This window comes from Aotus nancymaae, unplaced genomic scaffold, assembly GCF_030222135.1.
Source record: "Aotus nancymaae isolate 86718 unplaced genomic scaffold, 86718_ANA_hifiasm-v0.15.2.pri h1tg000011l, whole genome shotgun sequence".
Classification (NCBI taxonomy): Eukaryota; Metazoa; Chordata; class Mammalia; order Primates; family Aotidae; genus Aotus; species Aotus nancymaae.
The window spans coordinates 39,417,728-39,436,703 of NW_026988422.1; the positions used below are offsets into that span (position 1 = coordinate 39,417,728).

At 41.6% G+C, this 18,976-nt stretch overlaps 1 protein-coding gene across 3 annotated transcripts in view; it reads right to left on the reverse strand.

Annotated features, from left to right (window-relative positions):
- RASGRP1 (RAS guanyl releasing protein 1) overlaps positions 1-18,976 on the reverse strand; it is a 74,844-nt gene that overhangs the window by 26,537 nt on the left and 29,331 nt on the right. For 2 of the 3 annotated variants that reach the window (XR_010342043.1, XM_012464965.3), the window contains exons 3-6: positions 11,189-11,294; positions 4,079-4,141; positions 2,771-2,902; positions 689-842 (exon numbers count right to left, since the gene is read on the reverse strand). Coding sequence is in view for 2 of the 3 variants with exons in the window: in XM_012464965.3 (XP_012320388.1) it covers positions 689-842; positions 2,771-2,902; positions 4,079-4,141; positions 11,189-11,294 (455 nt within the window). In the remaining variant the exon portion in view is untranslated. The remainder of the gene's footprint in view (positions 1-688; positions 843-2,770; positions 2,903-4,078; positions 4,142-11,188; positions 11,295-18,976) is intronic. The other variant, XM_064374837.1, reaches the window with a different exon arrangement.

Below are 18,976 nucleotides of genomic sequence, written 5' to 3' on the forward strand. Positions count from 1 at the left end.
TCACATATGGAGTTTCAAGGATTGCAGTGAGGACAGGATGCACCTGTGTATTCTTTCTGTTCCTGATAATCAACTGAAATCTCTCTCCCTTTGACTCTGCTTAGTTGCCCCAGTCATAAGGTTTGGGTCAGCACAGCTTACCTCTAGAATCATGGTGACTTCTGAGCCAGAACCACTTCAAGGATTTAGGTATGTTTTGGGCTAGGCCAGTAGAATCTACTTTACTTTGGGATTTCCCAGAGCCATTCAAAGCTTACCCTAGAATGAATTCAAACTCTGAGAGGACATATCCTCTCCACTGCAACCCCCCCAGCCTTTTTTTTGAGGAAAATTAAAAAAGAGTTCTTGAAGCCTAATGATTTATGAGGGGTATGAGTGTGTATGTGTGAGTGTGTGAGTGTGAGAGTGTGTGTGTGTGTGTGTGTATGTGTACCCACAGTATGGTAGCTTGAGTGAGTGGTGGGATGGTATGGGGTGGGGGCATGGAGGAAGGGAGATGGGAGAAGCACAGGAGTCACAACCAAAGGAATTCAGATGGACTGATTTTTCCAGACTCTGATGTCTGGCAGGAAAGCCTGCCAATACTGAGGAGGCCTCTAAGGTTATGAAGTAGATGGGCTGTTGAATTCTCATCTTATTTTCAGAACTATCCCAGGGGAGATTTTTCTCCTGTCCCTCGGGTACATACTGATATCCTTCGGAAGGACTTGAACTCAAGGTAGGTGAGGTGCTCGGACAGCTCTTCTGGTTCCAGATGGTCAAAGAGCAGGGAGACTTTCCGTTTCTTGCTGGTATTTGATTTTATCCTTTGAGTAAGTTTCCTGGACCAGTCACGGGCATTGCTTTTGTGGGTAAAGGTGAAAGGTAAAAAACAGGGAAAAGGAATAAATTGATTTTTGCCAGTAAATCCATTAATATATCTCACAAGAATATACAAAATGCCATTAGCTGACTTTCCTTGACCAAAACAGTGCATTCATAGAGTTTCTCAGTATCAGTTTTTTCCATGGCAGCAACCAAGAGGTCTTGCCAGTTTTCAATGAGCCTTTTAAATCTGCAGTGGGGTACAGGATAAATGAGTTTACTTTAAGGCAGTAGGAAGGAAAGAGTCTGAGGTATCGGTCAGTTGCCTTGCTTTTGGTCCTGGCTGCTTTGTGTGTCCTCTGGTATGCCTGCTCCCTCCATTCCGCTTGTGTGTTCCTTCATTCGCATGTGAATGATAGGGACTCGATCTGGTTGGAAATCCCAAGGTTAGTGAGACAGTTTTCATGCCAGGAAGAAAGCTCAAAGAACCACAGAGAGATGTCATAAAGGTAGAGGGAATCACCTGTAGAAACATGTGGTCACTCTTGGCAGAGCTGTGTCATTTTCCTCAAATGTCCTCAGCTACTGAAATGACCAAGGAAGTCTTGCTGACCCTAGAGTGTTCTCTGCCCCTGTATTTTCTTGTAAGCAACCCATGTGTTTCTTATTCAATTTCCTTCACTAAACAAGCAAAGGGAAGCAGCGCCGTTTTGAAAGACAGCAGGTTGCCTGTTTTTTCCAAACTGGTATTCCTGGGAACCTTGTCTCTTGATAAAAGGGTGCTGTAGTCAATGAGCTTGGGAAGTGCTATCAATTCTGTAGCCTCTTTGGCCAGTGAGCATATTACACACTCCAAAAAGCACTGCGAAAGTAAAGTTTAACTCATTATTCCTCAATTATATCTGGACAAGTGATATCCCACAGACTAATAATTCCTACAGAATAGACTGTGGAAAATTTTCACCAAGAAAAGTCAGCTAGGAAATACTGGGACAAGGAGACCTGGGGTTGAGAAGTGCCCTGGTCTCTAATTTCATCTTTAAAATGAAGAAACTATTACTTCGAATAATCTCTTATCTTTTGAGTTATGTAATTCTAAGCAGGGAAGTAGAGAGAATCCAAACTGATAAACAGACTTACTTGGGGCTCTGGAATGCGATCTTGAAGTCATTGCTACATGGCCGTAGTGCACCACGCACAGGGCCTCAGAGGCTAGCTGCTGCTCTGTCGCTAGATTAATTAGCTGGACCCCAGATGAGTCACATTCTTGCTGAGCCTCAATTTCTCAGTCAGAAATATTAGGGTGTTGGATGAAATGATCTCTAGAATATATGTATCAGTTCTAGAATGCTATTTCTTAGGGATTTAGACTGTTTCAAAATAAAGCAGCCACACTGTGAAAACCTTATAAATACAGAATGCATGATTCCCCTCCCGCTAATTAGGAAAGGCACTCATTTTCCCAGAATGGGTCAGTCTTATAAATAAGAACTCCAAGGAATGACGTAAAACATTCCTGGGATCCCATCCAGCTCTGGAAATCTAAGTGTCTTTCACAGACATCCATGTATGTTATAAGCCCCCTCCTGAATACATTTTTTCGCAGTCCCGTCCCCATTTACAAGTTCAGGGGTGCCTCCTGGCAATCAGCGTGAGTTCCGTCATTTGTACTTTTAGTTTCTCATGATCTGGATTAATTTTAGTCAATATCTTGCTGACCGGGACTTTTTCTGCTCTTGCATATAAGTCACCTACCACTTCATCACCATGAGGAGCCTCTGCTCTTCTGTTAAATGCCAAGCTTTCACTTTGGTGAGGCAATTTGAACCTGCCTATTTGAGGGGCTTTTCAGAGTGGTGAAAGAGAACGGCAGTCACCGCAGGGGGTCCGAAGCCTAGCAAGCAGCTGGGATTATATTACAGGAGGAAGGTGGTTTCGAAAGATGAGTCAAAACCTTGACACTCACATTTGAGTTGTGTCAATCAGGTGGCAGTGTAACTCCTCACCCTTAGCTTTCACCAGTTCCTGAAACTCCTCCATAGTGTCTGTCAAGCTGGCATCCATTTTAAACATGACCCAGAATTCTGTTATCCAATACCTACAAGGAGGGGATTAAAAACACAATCCAAAACTGACCCCAAGGACTCACCATCTGGTGGGTTCCCAAAGGAATTTACTGCCACAAAGAGAACTCCGAAAAAGACAAAGTCTAATTTGTCTATTACTACACTGAAGGAGCTGGGGTGGGAGCAGGGAGGGAAGAAACCCCATCGATTGAAAATCTTCTGTCCCTCCACATAAAATGGATAAGGCATATCATAATCAAAGGAGCATGACAAAGATTCAGCACAATCATGTGGGTCAGAGATAACGATAAAGGAGAGAACTATAGATAAACCAAACGTCCAAAATGAGGCAGTCTATTCCTAGGTTATGCTTTATGTTAGAATATTACATGGCTATTAAAAATGATGTTTACACCAGCATTTTGGGAGGCCGAGGCGGGTGGATCACAAGGTCAAGAGATCGAGACCATCCTGGTCAACATGGTGAAACCCCGTCTTTACTAAAAATACAAAAAATTAGCTGGGCATGGTGGCGCGCGCCTGTAATCCCAGCTACTCAGGAGGCTGAGGCAGGAGAATTGCCTGAACCCAGGAGGCGGAGGTTGCGGTGAGCCGAGATCGCACCGTTGCACTCCAGCCTGGGTAACAAGAGCGAAACTCCGTCTCAAACAAAAAAAATGATGTTTACAAAAAGTTTTTAATGACTAGAGAAGATTCTCATGCTATAAAGTTAAATGAAAATTTTGGATATCAAGTCTTATATATATTTGCATGTCAAAAAATTGGCATGAAAACAAGACAAAAGAAATACACCAAAATGGGTAACTGGACATGAATGATCATTATTCTATTTATATTATTTTCTGCATTTTAAAAAATGTTCTATAATGAGCTATATTACTTGTATAATTAAGAATAAAAATAAAGAAAATAACAAAGAGATCGTTCATTATTTCTGTATTCCCTCCTTTATGTCATTTGATACTAAAGACAGAAAAAAGGTTGGTAGAAAATAATTAAGCTCAGGTACACCAGAGAAAATTCGCTGTGTTGTGTTGAGGAATTTCCAGTATTGAGGACTACCCTTTTCTGTCTGTCCAAAGGTGTTCTGTAGCTGTCAGGAAAAAAAAAAGGCAGGGAAAGTCCCTTGCTTCCCCTTTCATTTCACCTTGCTCCACAAAGTCTTGAAACACATAAGGAAACATTACCTTACAAAATAGCAGATCTTCAGGCAAAGTCCTGGTGAATTCTTTGCCAAAGCATCCTTATAGGTAGGGCTGTGGTTAAGGGAAATGGAGACCTCTGTCTGTTACAGAAACCAAACGACTTTTCATCTTTGCAAGTGTTTGCTGCAACTACCTCCCAAAATATTTTTTCTAAAAAATGAAAATGTGATGCTCTATCTTTCTGGCCAAAGGATAAAAACCGACTTGATGTGTAGAGCTGTATGCATATTATCACCTAGAAGGGGGATGACGGTGATTTCCTCTCCAGCCCATGTCGACCTGGATTATGGAAGGAGGCAGCATCGCAGAACTAAGAAGTTAATTGTTTGCTAATGGGGAGGAAGGCAGCAAACCACATTGCCATGTTTGTACCTACGCAACAATCCTGCATGTTCTTCACATATACCCCAAAACCTAAAACGCAATAAAATATATATTTTTAAAAAAAGTTAATCATGTAAACAGGTCTCAGGACAAGTGACTTATAAAAAGTGAAGATGGGGCAAATGACCCCTTGCCTGTGCCCAAAAGACTAGAAGCCCAACTGAAAGAAGTTTTTAAAAAACGCAGCCCCTATGAAGGAAAAATGAAGCAGGAAGAAAAAAAAAGAAAAGAAAACAAGCAGCCCCATTTATCTTTTAAAATGTTTCTCATACCTGATACACATGCATGTAGTGAATAAGAAGAGGAAGAAATATATATGCAGATATGTCATGATAATGAAGAACAATAATATGAAAGTGACAATATATCCACCTAGCGGATGTCAGTAGACTGACCTCATAAATTGTAATGGCAAGTCGACAAACCATGTGAATAATCTAAAATACAACTGGACATCACCTCAAGGATGCTTTTCATTCTGAACATCCCAAGAATATGAAAGAACAGCAAGATCTCACCAAGTTCACGTCTTTAAAGATAAATGGAAAAAATAATTCATTTATTTGAAGAGTCAAAGAAATGAGAACTCCAGTGATGAGCCTGAGTAGGTCCTGCTGTTTCCCATCAACAGACAGAGGCATCAGGCGATGCAGGCTGTGTGCCTGTAAAGGTCATGCCTTCTTTTCCTTCTAAAAACTGTGGATAATGACTCCAACATAGGGTTCAGTGAATTCCAGCTGGGCCCGTGAGAGGAGTCCAGTGAACAACCCAGCAAAAATCTTAATTAACTGGGACAGGAGTGGTCTTCCTTCTGTGGGTGTATATATTTTAACGTTTGGAAAATTTAGAGTTAAATATAGAAAAGTAAAAGACAGTAAAAATCATAGTACTGATCTTTTTTGTTAGGAAGGAATCTGTGCATTTTGAAATTGTATATGCTTGTAATGTTTAAAAGCCCATTAGAATGATGGCCTTGAAACTTCAATTTGCAATATATAATTAAGCGCTTTAGACTTGTGGTTTTAAATTGAAACCTTATTAAGTTTATGCATAGCGTTGGAACATCCAAGATAATGTTACCTTTACTGTTTATAAATTTAATCTATTAGAGTTATAAAAAAACTATTTAGAATTCAGGGTGGTCTCTGAAGCACTTAAAAATTAAGATATAAAATGCAGAATTGTAGTTTAAAACCATTGGAAATATTTAATTAACATTATTCAAATTAACCAAACATTTTTCAAGGTCCCTTAAAAATGGTTTGCTGAAACATGGTACACTTACAGAAACAGTAAGATTTGTAAGCTAATCTTGAAGCCCTAAACAAGAACTATGGTTATAAAATTTGTAATTTTAATAAAATGACTTCTAGTTTTAAAAATCAGATTTTAACACATTGACTGCCTATAAAATCTGTCCTTTAGATCAGAGCACCAAAACAAAACAAAAAGCCACAAAACCCCACACATCAACAAAAGCAATCGACATAAAAATCAGTGCAGACAACCGGCAAACTTCACGAAGTAGACAGCTTTTCTGCCTGCCTTTCTTTGGGTAGAAAGGGAGAAGTGAGAATGAGATGGATTTATGTTTCTTTATGCCACATCACTACGACAATGCATCACTTCAATGCAAAGAGATTCAGGCATAAGGCACACAGATAAATACCTCTCAGATTTTATATTTGTATCATTTGTTCTACTTGTTGAAATTTTTATTCTTCCATTTTAAAAGGGAAGGCACAAAAACCACACTTCTGTTGTAAAGCTAAGTAGATACATCAAATCAACATGGTGACATTCACCTTCTCCCAGTGGCTCCTTATCCTTCCCTTCAAAAGTATCTTCTGACAGTGCATGTTGGCTGCATGTGGCACAGCATCAATGGTGTAAATCCAGGCAGTCTACACATACGTGCTAAGCCCGGAGACCATTCAGAATGCCATTCAGCAGTCCTCAGAGCCCCTATGCCATGGTGGCAAAGGCTGCCCCACACAGGGAGGCAGGGCACCCTCTTTCTCACTTCATTTTGGAGCTGAAACAAACACCAGCACATGCAGGCTAAGCAGTTAGAGGCTCAGGCGTCTGCTGATCTTGGTAAACTTCAGTGTTTGCTGGAACCCTCAGACCCCATACCTTTTTCTTCTCTTCATAGCTAGTACTGTGGTTACAAAGTACCAGTACAGTTCTGACTGTACTTTTCAGGCATCTAAGCTATTCAAAGCATGTTTTCAAATGTATCCCTCCCTTCTTTTAACAATGGCAAACAGGAGACCATCTGAGCTTAAATTCTATTACTTCCAGGTCAGAGAACAGGGAAACCAAGCGTAAAGAAAGAAAATAATTTTGCCTTCAATGTTTAACTCGGCTTTCCATTACAGGAGTATTATTTCATACTCTCAGAATCCCTTCCCCTTACCCCAGGTTACAGCTTCACCCGAGCAAAGCCCAGATATCACACATAAAAGTTCTTGTAAATATAAAAAAGTATCCCAATGTGTTGCACCCATAGTAATGCAACATTTATTGTGTCCTACCATGAAACAGCCACTAAGCTAAGTTCTAGATACAAAGATAAATAAACCTTGCTCCCTGCCCTTGAAAGACACAGAGTCTAGCTGGGGAGATGGCACACAAATAGGTAAGTCACAATAGAGCATATGTACTTTTAAAATACAAAAATATATTTGTATCTTTAAGTAATTTGTTTTTCAATCAATTTCTCAGTACCCCTGCAATCTTTTATATTATTATCCAAATTCAAATCACAGCAGCAAGACACAAAGGTTCTGTAGTTTACTTGAGACGGTCATCTACAAAGACCAGAGTACACAGGCATTACATTGCAGAACTTAAGGACTGACGTTTACGTAGATACATTTATTTAGCTAGCAGAATAAAAACACTTCACACTTTCTGCGAGTTTTTCAATGCAGACTACATCCAGGCCGGAGATATGAGAAACACACTTTGACTTAAGCAATACCAAACTAAAATCAAAGGAATTAAATAGATTTTCAATCAAGAATACTATTTAAAAACACTAGAAGTATTTTTAAAAGGGGAGATGGGCTGCAAAAGTCAGGAAAATCTTTCCAGAATGATCTTGAAAGAGCTTGCTAACCAAAAAGGGGAGAAAGGCTTTCAAGGCCAGGAATTATAAGAGTCCCCATTACATCCAGTGTGTTGAGAAGTTCAGTGTGGAGGGGAAAGGGTTTCTCAGAGAGCTACAGAATGAAGCAGGAAAAACTCGCTGGGGACAGACTGAGGACGCCCTTTTCCTGACAAGCTAAGGAGCTGACAATAACTCTGTAGTCTGCAGAGGCTCAGAAGAAATGGCCTGCCCAGTTTGCTTTGTAGTAAAGAATTTCAAGGGTAGCTATCACGAGGCGGGTTAGGGAACCATGTAGATGTAATGACCGGTATGGGACAGTGGTCCAGGAGAGGACCACGAACTAAGGCATGGTATGGGAATGGAGAGCAGAGACCAGATAAGACTCATTTCTGAAGTAGAAACCCTTCCAAGTAGGATCAGGTGACAGATTCTGTAGGAGGTGACAGGCAGGGGAGAAGTCAAGAGTGCTTCTGATGCTTCTGGTTTAGGCAAGAATAGATACCAACACTATTAACTGAAATTGACCATGAAAATACATGAAAATATGCTGCATAACATTTTGGTCGGTGATGGACCACATACATGACAGTGGTCCCATAAGATGACAATGAAACTGAAAGATTCCTATTGCCTGGTCACGTCTTGATGATCCTGACCCAACACAGGCCTAGGCTGCTGCTGTATGTGTTTGTGTCTTAGATTTTGACAACAAAGTTTAAAAAGAAAATAAACAAAAATTAAACGTTTTTAAAACAGAAAAAAAAGCTTATAGAATATAAAGAAAATATTTTTGCAGAGCTGTACACTGTGTAGTCAAAAAGTTTTAAAAATTAAGAAGTTTATAAAGTAAAAAAAGTCACAGTAAGCTAATTTATTATTGAAGAAAGAAAAACACTTATCAATTCAGAATAGCCTAAGTATACAGTGTGTATAAAGTCCACAGTTATGTACGGCAATGTCCTACGCCTTCACATTCCCTCACCACTCATCCCTGACTACCCAGAGCAACTTCCAGTCCTGCAGGCTCCACTCATGGCAAGTGCCCTATACAGATGTGCCATTTTCAATCTTTTCCACCACTTAGCACTGTGATACAGCTGCCTACAGTATGCAGTACAGTAACCTGCTGTACAGGTTTGTAGCCTAGGAGCGATGGGCCGTACCGTCTAGCCTGGGTGTGTGGCAGGCTATGCCGTCTGGGTGTGTGGAAGTGCACTCTGTGGTGTTCGCACAATGACAAAATGGACCTATGATGTACTTCTCAGAATGTATCCTAGTCAGCCAAAACATGGCTGTACCGGTGTCAAAGCAGAATTAATGAGGTAGTGGCTGGGGGAGGGGACAGTGAGCTAATGAACATATTAAAGCCTTAAGTGTTCACAGGACAAACTGGTATAAACCTAAGAAAAATGGTTTAGGTTAGATGGCTAGGTGCAGTGGCTCATGCCTATAATCCCAGCACTTTGGGAGACTGAGGTGGGAGGATCAATTGATGCCAGGAGTTTGAGACCAGACCAGGCAATATAGTGAGACCCTCTCTCCCCACACCAATCTCCAAAAAAAAAAAGGAAAGGTTTAAGTCAGAGAAATGCAGACCTGAAAGTCACCATCAGCACAGAAGAAGGTGGAAACAGTGGTAGAAATTCTGGTGCAAAATCACCCACAGAAAGGAAGCTGAGTGAGAGGAAAACCGGAACATTACACCCAGATGTAAGCAGAGCTCAAAGAAGCCTCTGGATGAAAAGTCGGACAAGGCACAACCCAAGAGGAAGGAAAGCCAGGATGGTGCAGTTCTGGGAACCCTGGAGGAGAGCTGCGAGGAGAACAGGGTTGTCAGCCATACCCAATGCTTCTGGGAGGTCAGCGGAAATAAGGATGAGGAAAAGTCATTGGGCTTTTCAGTTAGGAGGTTACTGGTGACATCAGAGGAAAGTTCGAACACTGGGGGCCAACTTAACACAGTTATGAAGCGAGCAGGAGTAAAGAGATTGGAGATAGTAACTACAGACTATTTTAAGATGCTTTCACATCATATTTTTAACCCAAACAATGGAATGAAGGGGAGGCAGGGCTAAGAGTTGATTTTTAGATGAGGAGACTTGAATGTGTTTTAGGCTGAGGGGCAGGTGCCATTGAAGAGGCAGAGTCTGAAAGTACAGGAGAGGTGACAGCTGGTGGAGAAAGATTCTGTCAGAAGTAAGAGGGACCATGGGAAAGGGAGAGGGGTTCTGCCCCACTGTGTAGGCACCCAGTAGTGCACTAAGGCAGGAACCCCAAGGTGCAATTTTCTTTTATTTTTTTATTTATTTTATTTTTTTAGAGACAGTCTCACTTCAGCTCACTGCAACCTCCACTTCCCAGGTTCAAGTGATTCTCCTGCCTCAGTCTCATGAGTAGCTGGAATTACAGGCATGTGTCACCACACCCAGCTAATTTTCATATTTTTAGTAGAGAAGGAGTTTCACCATGTTGGCCAGGCTGGTCTCGAACTCCTGACCTCAAGTGATCTGCCTGCTTTGGCTTCCCACAGTGCTCAGATTATAGGTGTGAGCCACCGTGCCCAGCCACCCCAGGTACAATTTAGTCCCTAGGCCAACAAACAAGTTTTTAGGGAGGAATATTTAATCACTGGCATTGTTTACAATCACTGGTACAAGTTAATAAAAAGCAGACATTGAGTTGGTTTCATGAAGGTTTAAAATTCTCTGCAGATGAGGCACCCACTTATTACCTGCACCTGTTATTATATGCACTTCTCCCAGTGCTCCACCCTTGGTATGCTACTGAAAAACACCTCCTTTCAAATGAGAGGTAAAGATTCATGAGTAGGTACAGAGAAGGGATTCAGTCCTGATGATTTTTACTTTCTCTGTGTGCTATAAGACGAAACGCAGGGAGTTAAGAGAGTGGGAAAGCATTAGAGCAGCTGCAAGTCATGACACAGTACCAGGGACCTGCGCCTTGGGTGCTAAACGGTCTCACTCCACCTACAACTCCTCTTTTGTGGGGGCTGCTGCTTATAGTGTCATCAGTGAGAAGAAGAAAGCAGGCACTTTCTTCACCCTACTTGATTCACACCCCATTATAAGGTTAAAATCCAGCAGGTTTTGCATGGCACATAGTCAATCCTCCTGCCTGAAGCAGTAAGGCACAAGCAGATTCTCCAGACGCTGTGCCTGCAATCTTCCTTCAGAACCTGGAGAAAGTTGAAGTATGGGACAAGAAAGCCACAGAGAAATTTATCCTTGAGTCATGCTTGCACCTTTGTCAATTTGCACAGGATGAATATCTATTTTGACCACTCTACAGAAAAAAAGTATTTTTACTTTTAAAAGACTGAAGAAGATTGTGCTTGCATGCTGATTTCTTTGACCACCCCCCAGAGCAATCAGAATCAATAACATTGCCCCTCCTAACAGAGGATAAATGAACACACCCCCAACACAGGCACCCATACCCCTGAAAGGACATACGAAACTATTTACCACTCAGGGTTATTCCGAACCAATAAAAATAAAAACACACTTCAAATTTCAAGCTACTTTTTTAGTGGCTTCCATTTTGGGATTGCCAGTCACTATGTAAAAGGATATAGGGTGATAACTTTTTGGAGCAGTTCTGCAGAGGAGATGATAATTCGGTGCATGGTCAGCATGACTTGCAACAGTTGGTTACTTCGACACAGGTTTCCATCTGCATCTGAAAATATAGAGAGCAGCACATGAGTTGGGCCCTGGAGGGAAATGAGTCACCTGCAGACACCTGCAAACCCTCCATGACTCAGAAGCAATCCTTCAAGCACAGTGCTTTTCTTCCACTGTCCCTAGCACCACCGCCCCACTCTGTTTTTCTCATCCTCCTGCGACATTCTCCCCATACAGAATGTCCATTCTGATGCTCATTAATGACCCCTCTCCACAGTGGTAAAACCGGGAAAGGGATAAAATCTGCATCAGCACACTTGAGTCCCACTGATAGCAGAAGATGATGCAGGTTTCATGGGGCCTAAAGTTACATAACTCTCATATAACCGGTGAGGGGCAGGGAGAGACCTCTCTAGGGTCAGAGTGAAAAAGTTGGTTTTTAATAGATTGCAGTTAAAATATCTTACCTTTACAATTTTTACAAAAACATAGGACCATATGAATACATTTCTAGGACCCACCCATGGCCTTGGAAGGGGCTCATGCAAGTCGGGTCCCTGAAATACATGCTTCTCCAGTTGTATGGTTAATATGCCTCTGGATGGGAATAAAGGAAGACTATGGGCAAACATTACATTTTCAGATTGCAAGTGGATTACAAGTACTCATGATGACTTGTATTAAAGAACATGGTTAGCTAGATTTTCCAAATCCCAGCTGGCACCAAATAAGATGCATTTATACACTGGCATTGGGTAAAAAGATTCCCCTTGGAGAGGTTTTCAAAATCTTTTCAACATTTACGGCATGAAATGTTAGGAGCTGTGCTGGTTATTCACTGCCAGATGGATTATTACACCATGAAAAATATCCGCCCACTCACTTGCCAGCTGGCTTCCAGTCGGCCTTAGCCATTGGGAAGCACCAGCAAGAGATGGGAGTGGAGGGAAGTCAGGATATTGCTTTTTCATTCCCTCTCTGCACTGACACCACTCCCCTGACAGTGACTACATATCCCTTCAATGAATGATCATGCTGGTTGGTCCTCCCTTCATGGCACAAGCTCTCGTTGGATCTAACACTATTAATCTCCTTTGACACAGTGGCCCCAAGGGTGGTAATGACTCCTGACTGTTGATAGTTTCATCTCTTAATTCCACTCTGATCTCTGTAAGTAGTCCCTTCATTACAGTGTCTTCATTTATACAAACTGAATTCTGTTCCAGACTGGAATTACTCAGGACAAGAGCATCAAATGAAAGAATATTCATGAACTGTTTTGTCATCTGAATTGCTCTTCAAAATACATTAAAGGGGTTATCATGTCCATTCTGCTTCAAGTGTACAAAATGGTAAATGAGGAACACAGTGCTTTTGGGCTCAGGATTCAGAAGTCTTGGCTCCTCAAATGATGACCTAAAGTCATAGCTCATTGAGAAAATGTAAGTGGCTGGGCACAGTGGCTCACACTTATAATCCCAGTGCTTTGGGAGGTCCAGATGGGAGGATCGCTTGAGGCCAGGAGTTTGAGGCTGCAGTGAGCTATGATCACACCACTGCACTCCAGCCTAGGTGACAGTGTGACTCCATCTTAGTAAATCACTCCTCAGTAATCGCATAGCATTTCATAGGTTTAAATGAAATATTGGTTGGCTGCTTGTTTGTTATTTTCTTCCCTTATTCCTTCCTGTCTACATCAAGCATAATTATTGGTATAAAAGAGGTTTTCAATACCCATTACTAAACTGCATTCTAGCCTGGGCAAGAAAGCAATACTCCCATTTTCTCTCTCTCTTTCTCTTCCTTTTTCTTCCTCTTCATTTTTTTTCTTTTTCTTTCTTTCTTTCAAAAAAAAAAAGAATTACTATATATATATTAAAATTATATATATATATATATGTAAACTGACAGTGTCTCTCATCTTCTCATCACCAAATCCACCATTTCACTAGCACTCTGTTGCCCTTACGTCCTCTGTTAGCATGGAAGGCCAACACTTCACTGTACTCTGGGTCTCCCCCTTTCTCAAAGACGTTGATCCTGCATCTGTCCATTTTCTCTCCCACAATATCAACTTTTCTCTCTGTGGGTTTATTTCCACTGTCATTTAAATATGTCTCTGTATCTCCAATTCAAAACCAAATAAAACAAAACAGAACCTTCAACTCTCATCCTCTCCAGCTACCTATTTCTCCTTTCCCATTTTTAACAAAACCTCACTATTACAGTTTTTTTCTTCCCATTCACTTTTCAATCATTCTATTTGACTTCTGTGTCCAGTAGTCCACTAAATCTTTTTTTGTCAAAGTTACCAATCAGCTCTTCACTGCCAAATCCAATAGTTACTCCTTGGTCCTTATCTTACTTTATGACTCAGTAGCATTCAACCAACACAACCCAAGCCGATGACTCTCTTTCCTGGAACACTTTCTTCTCTTGGCTTCCACAACATTGCACTCTCTCAGCTTCTCTCTCAGGCTCTTCTTCTGTCTCCTCTTTCTCTGCTGAGCTTTTAAATGTCAGCATGCTCTGTGGCTGAGTCCTTCTGCTTCTTTTATTTATTTATTTTTAAACAGTTTTTAAAATTTAAAACTTCTTAAATTTAAAATTAAAAATAGAACACTTTCACTTCTTTTTTCTAGATGAACTCACTTAGTCCTTTGGCTAAAATACCATCTATATGCTGATGACTGCCCAAGTGGTATCTTCAGCCTTCACTACCCAATTAGTTTGTCCAGCAGCCTACTGGGCAAATCCAATTCAATGTCTAAGTTCAAACTTAACTCATTCAAACAAAACTCCTGACCTCTCCCTCCCCGCAGTTCACTGTTCCTCGCTTCTTCCTCAGCTCCAGAAATGGCACCAACAACGTCTCAGTTACCCCAACTAAACACCTAGGCATTATCCTTCATTTCTCATGTTCTTTCACATCCAATCCATCAGGACAACTTGATTCTACCTCCAGTATATGCCTCAAACCTGTTCATTGCTCTCCATCCTTACCCTCACGCTAGTTGTAGCCACCATGATGCAATGACTTAATCGACCTCCTTGCTTCTGCTCTTGTCCACCTACAATGTATTCCCTGTACAGCAGCCAGGACTGAGCTCCTAAAACCCATAAATCAAGTCATACGCTTAGCACACTTCAGTGGATTCCATTCCCCTTGGAATAAAACAGTCGTCTTACTCTAGCCAAAGGAACACTACATGTCCTGGCCTCTTTAAATATCATCCCCTTCATTTTATACCACATTGCTCCTCTCCACATCTCCAATTATACCTAGAACACTTCCAGCGTACTCCTACCTCAGGGTCTTTGCATCTGCTATTCTCTTCAATGTAGTCTTTCTTCCCTTGAATTATTGATGTCATTTTGGTCATAGTTTCAATGTCACATCCTCAGAGAAGTCCTCCCTAAACTACCTAAGGTATCCCTTACCCTGCCTGAGTTTTCTCATAGCACTTAACATTATCTGAAGTTACCTGCTTTATTTAATTTTTTTACTTTCTAAATCTCCAATAGAATACAAGCTTCATGAGACCTGGGCCTTGTCCATTTTTTCCACAACTATATTTCCAAGGCCTAGAATGGTCCTGACACACAACTCATTCAACACTTCTTGAGGAAATGAGTGAACTATATCAAATAGGAAACACCTTAACTTTTCACATATATTTAGAAGTTGAGTTTGCTTTTGTCATTACCTATTTCATTGGTGAGATACAATATACACATTTATTTTCTTCTTGGTCACAGTTTGCAAAAGAAACTCAAAGTTAAAATTTGGTAAATCATTTTTATAAGGTGCTTATCTAGCCTGGTTATAGTTTTGTAAATCTTTCATTAATTCTTCTAAACTTGTAACTCTGTTCAGGTGGGGTTAGTATTACTTTCTCTATGTTTTCTGGCCCACATAATTTCCATAATAATAATTTCTTGCCACAAAAATTCTGTATAACCAACCATCCCAAAACTCAGTGCCTTAAAGGAGTAATCACTTGTTTTTGCTCAAGTTTCTATGAGTTGGTCAGAGTCAGCTAGTGCAGGCTGGATGCAGCTGGGGGCCCTAGCCCACAGGGCTCCCAGCTTCCTTGGGCCAGTAGGCTAGTGGGGGTGGGTTATCTCATGATGATGGCAGAACACTGAAGGGTAACCGGAAATACCCAAGGCCTCTGAAGCCTAGGTTTGGAGCTGGCATGCTGTTTCTTCTGCCTCATTCTGTTGGCCAAAGCGAGTCACACTACTGTATATAAAATCAAAGAACAGGAACTTCAAAGTCACATGGAACACATCGCTGACATAGAGAAGGTAAAAAGTCCGGGGGCAATAATGCAATCAAACCTACCAGTTATAGGGGGTGACTTTTCAATGCAGCATTTGACAATACAGTCTTTACAATGTGCCCTTCCTCATGGATAGTAGTGTTCATATTCCTGAACACTATGGTGAAACTACAGTGAAAAGAAGAAAATGTGAAATATACTTGTAGGGTATGCATTAGAATGTCCACATGAACCACGGACAAAGGCCAGCTGATTCAGTATGGATAGCATCTAAAACCTGCTATCTCAGCTTTCCTTTATGGCTGGCTAGCATCTTCCCAGACATGCTCATACATGAGGGAAAGGGGCTTAGATGTATCCTGGGTGAGACCAAAACTTAGTCACCTATGGAAGGATTCCAGGAACTAAAGGGTTTACCATGAAGAAAACTTGTGGGGGAGCTTAAAATTGTCTTCTGGTATTTGAAGTGTTCTTTGTGGAAGTAGGTTTAGACTTGTTCTGTGGGGCCACAAACGGCAGCGCCAGAGTAGATGGATAGAAATCACAGGAAACCAGGATTGGGGACGACATGTGGCAGAAAATTCTAACCATTGGCACTCACGATGGAAGCATTGCCATCATAGAGATATTCAAAAAGAGCCTGAAGAGCAACTCTTAATAAGCATTACCGTAATTAGCACCACAGCTGTCATTTATGGAAGCCCTACTAAATACCAGGAGCTGTGCTGAAGACTTTAACCATGTTCTCACTACCACCCTGCCATGTTGGCATTGTTCACAACTCACAGCTGAAGAAATCAAAGCATAGACAGATTAGGTAATTTGTTCTCAATCAAAGAGGCAATGGGTGAAGGAGCTGGGACCTGGCCCAAGGTCTCTCTGATTCCAGAACCCCTTCTCTTTCCTCTATACCTGACTGCATGCTGAATGACCATTTGTCAGGATAAGGAATTCAAGAATAAAGTGGGAGCTGAGCTTTACAAACTCTTCCAGTCCTTATGGACAAGTCTAAGAAATCCTATTAAGATCACAGCCACTGCACATTTGGTGAAATCGCTTTTGTACTCTGGTGATTTCTGAAAAACTCTTGTGAGCTTTGGTTGATTGACAGTAATCTTAAAAACTGCCTTTAAGATAAAAACTCAGGGTTCTGTGCTTAAGATTCACAATCATCTTCACACTTCACTTTTACCTTGCACCGCTTCATCCACAGAGTTTCAGTGACGTTCCCACAGCGCGGCTTGTTAATCCTCACATGCTTTCTGTGGGAGTGAGTGCTGGCAAATGGTAAGGCCAGGAGGGGATGATTCACTCAGCAAAGGGAGGCAGAGATGGGGTGAGGGAAAGAGCAGACAGAAACACTATCTCTACACACCCAGTCCGGAACTCCGAGGTAACTCCTCTCCAGTCCTGGTTCTACTTTTCAATGAGTGAATGGCTCACTGTAGTCACTTGTCCTCATTCCCATCACCAACTTTCCCCACACAACCTCCAGCCTCTGTACAACCTCATCGAGGATGCGTCCCTTCCTGCCCTCATTCCGTACAGCATGCACTTCTTCCTTTTTAAGAGGAAGAGGCTCCCTTTGAAAGACAGTATTTTCAAAGTGGGTGGTCAAAGAAGAACTACCTTTCAGGCTGCTGGATTTTATTTTCATATTTTGATATAATTGCTGCAAGCTGATTTAAATATTTCAATGAATAATTCCATTTTGTTTTCATCTTTAGGCTTTTTAAAATGCAGGGTGTCATACTAAAAATTCTAATAAGTAAAATGTGCAATGCATAATAAAATGTGCATATTTTTCCATTACCATCTGCTTCGCCTTACACTTACAGGAAAAGACTTCTTTAAAGGGTTGAAGCCTCAGTGGGGTACACAATGTTGATCTTACATACTCTGCCATTTGACTTGGGGAGTAATGTGTGCTGCTACAGAAGCATATTAATTAAAGACTCACCCAGCCTGCAGACCACTTACTTGCTCAGGAGAACAAACAGAAAAGCCAGGTGGATTCTGGAGCATCATTTGTCTCAGGGCCAACAGCCTATTTTCCACTATTAGACTCAGTGCTGGCATCCCACAGTTTATGGGATCACAGACTCTCAGGATGTCAAAGACTAGCCATCTTCCACCTCTTCTCTCTATCCAAATGCCTTATTCCCTCCTACAACCATCACTGGTAAGTGGTTGTCCAGCCTCCACTTGGACCCCTCCAATGAGAGGACACGGCTTCCTAAGTATTCTATATAGCAACTGTTCATTCTACTTCAATTAGAAATAATGTTTTGACACCACTAACCAACACTGATAATAAATCTACCCAGTGGAAAGCACTGTCCTAGGTAGTAAAGGAGATCTGAAGAACTACATGAAAACTGCTGTCATGGCTGCTGCTTGCCTCTAAGAGAGAAGACCTCGTGATCAGAGTCTCGTGACAGAAAACTGGCAAAGGGTGGCGACGCAGCCCCTGCTCCTAGCTGACAAGACGCAGGGGCAGCTTTCCTAAGTGAAGGCTTGTGTGGGGGATGAGATGGAAACGCCTCGCTGCAAGATGAACATGAAACATGAAAACAAATGCCCAGCACCAGGCAGCAACTCAGAACAGTCATTTTTTCTCCTTTGTTTTGGTTTCCAAGGAAATCTTGATGTGTGAAGGGATTCTGAGTGTACCAGAGGCAGATCGGTACAGGAAGGAAAGGCAAGCTGTCAGCATTGAGGGCCTAACATTAAATAACAGGTGTGCCACAACCAGGGGACCGAGGGCAGTAATGGGAAAGCCGGGATCAGAAAACCTGGGGGCACGGTTCGAGAAGAGCCTGTGGTAAGGCTGAGGTTGATAATGGAGGTCAGTATCTCCAGAAACATGGACAGGCTGGGACTAGGTTAAACCTGATAGGTACACACACAAAATTCTAAATAAATAATTTTGTGATAAATATTCCAAAGAAATAAGACCTATGTATCAGCAAGACTATTACATTCATTAAATCCTGTTTGGAGAGTGTATAAAAATCAGCAAGCTGAAAATAAGCTCACTAGTTTGTTTCGTAGTGGTTGTTTTTTAGTGTTTTTAGAGCTGACAGCCGCAATGTAGGCAGGAAGTGCATGTGAAGAAAGAATGTGGTGATACAAACTTTGAACTTGTACACCTTTCCAACCTGAGCCACTTCATACATATAACCAAGGCCACTTTGGTCCTTGTTAGTCCCCAGCCCCCCAAGACTCAGGGGAGGAGAACAATCAGGAGACAGCAAGGGATCCGCTAAGGATTAAGTCCTACATCACAGAGAAAGTTTGAGAATCCATTATGGTTACCACCAGCAGTATGCTTTTAAGAGTTTAATGAAAAGCTCTCCTGGGACAGAAGTGAGAAGAACCCTGGATGGTAGTGTTCATACATTTCCATGGTGTAAATACTTCCACTATGGCCAATTCCAAGCTGCTAACA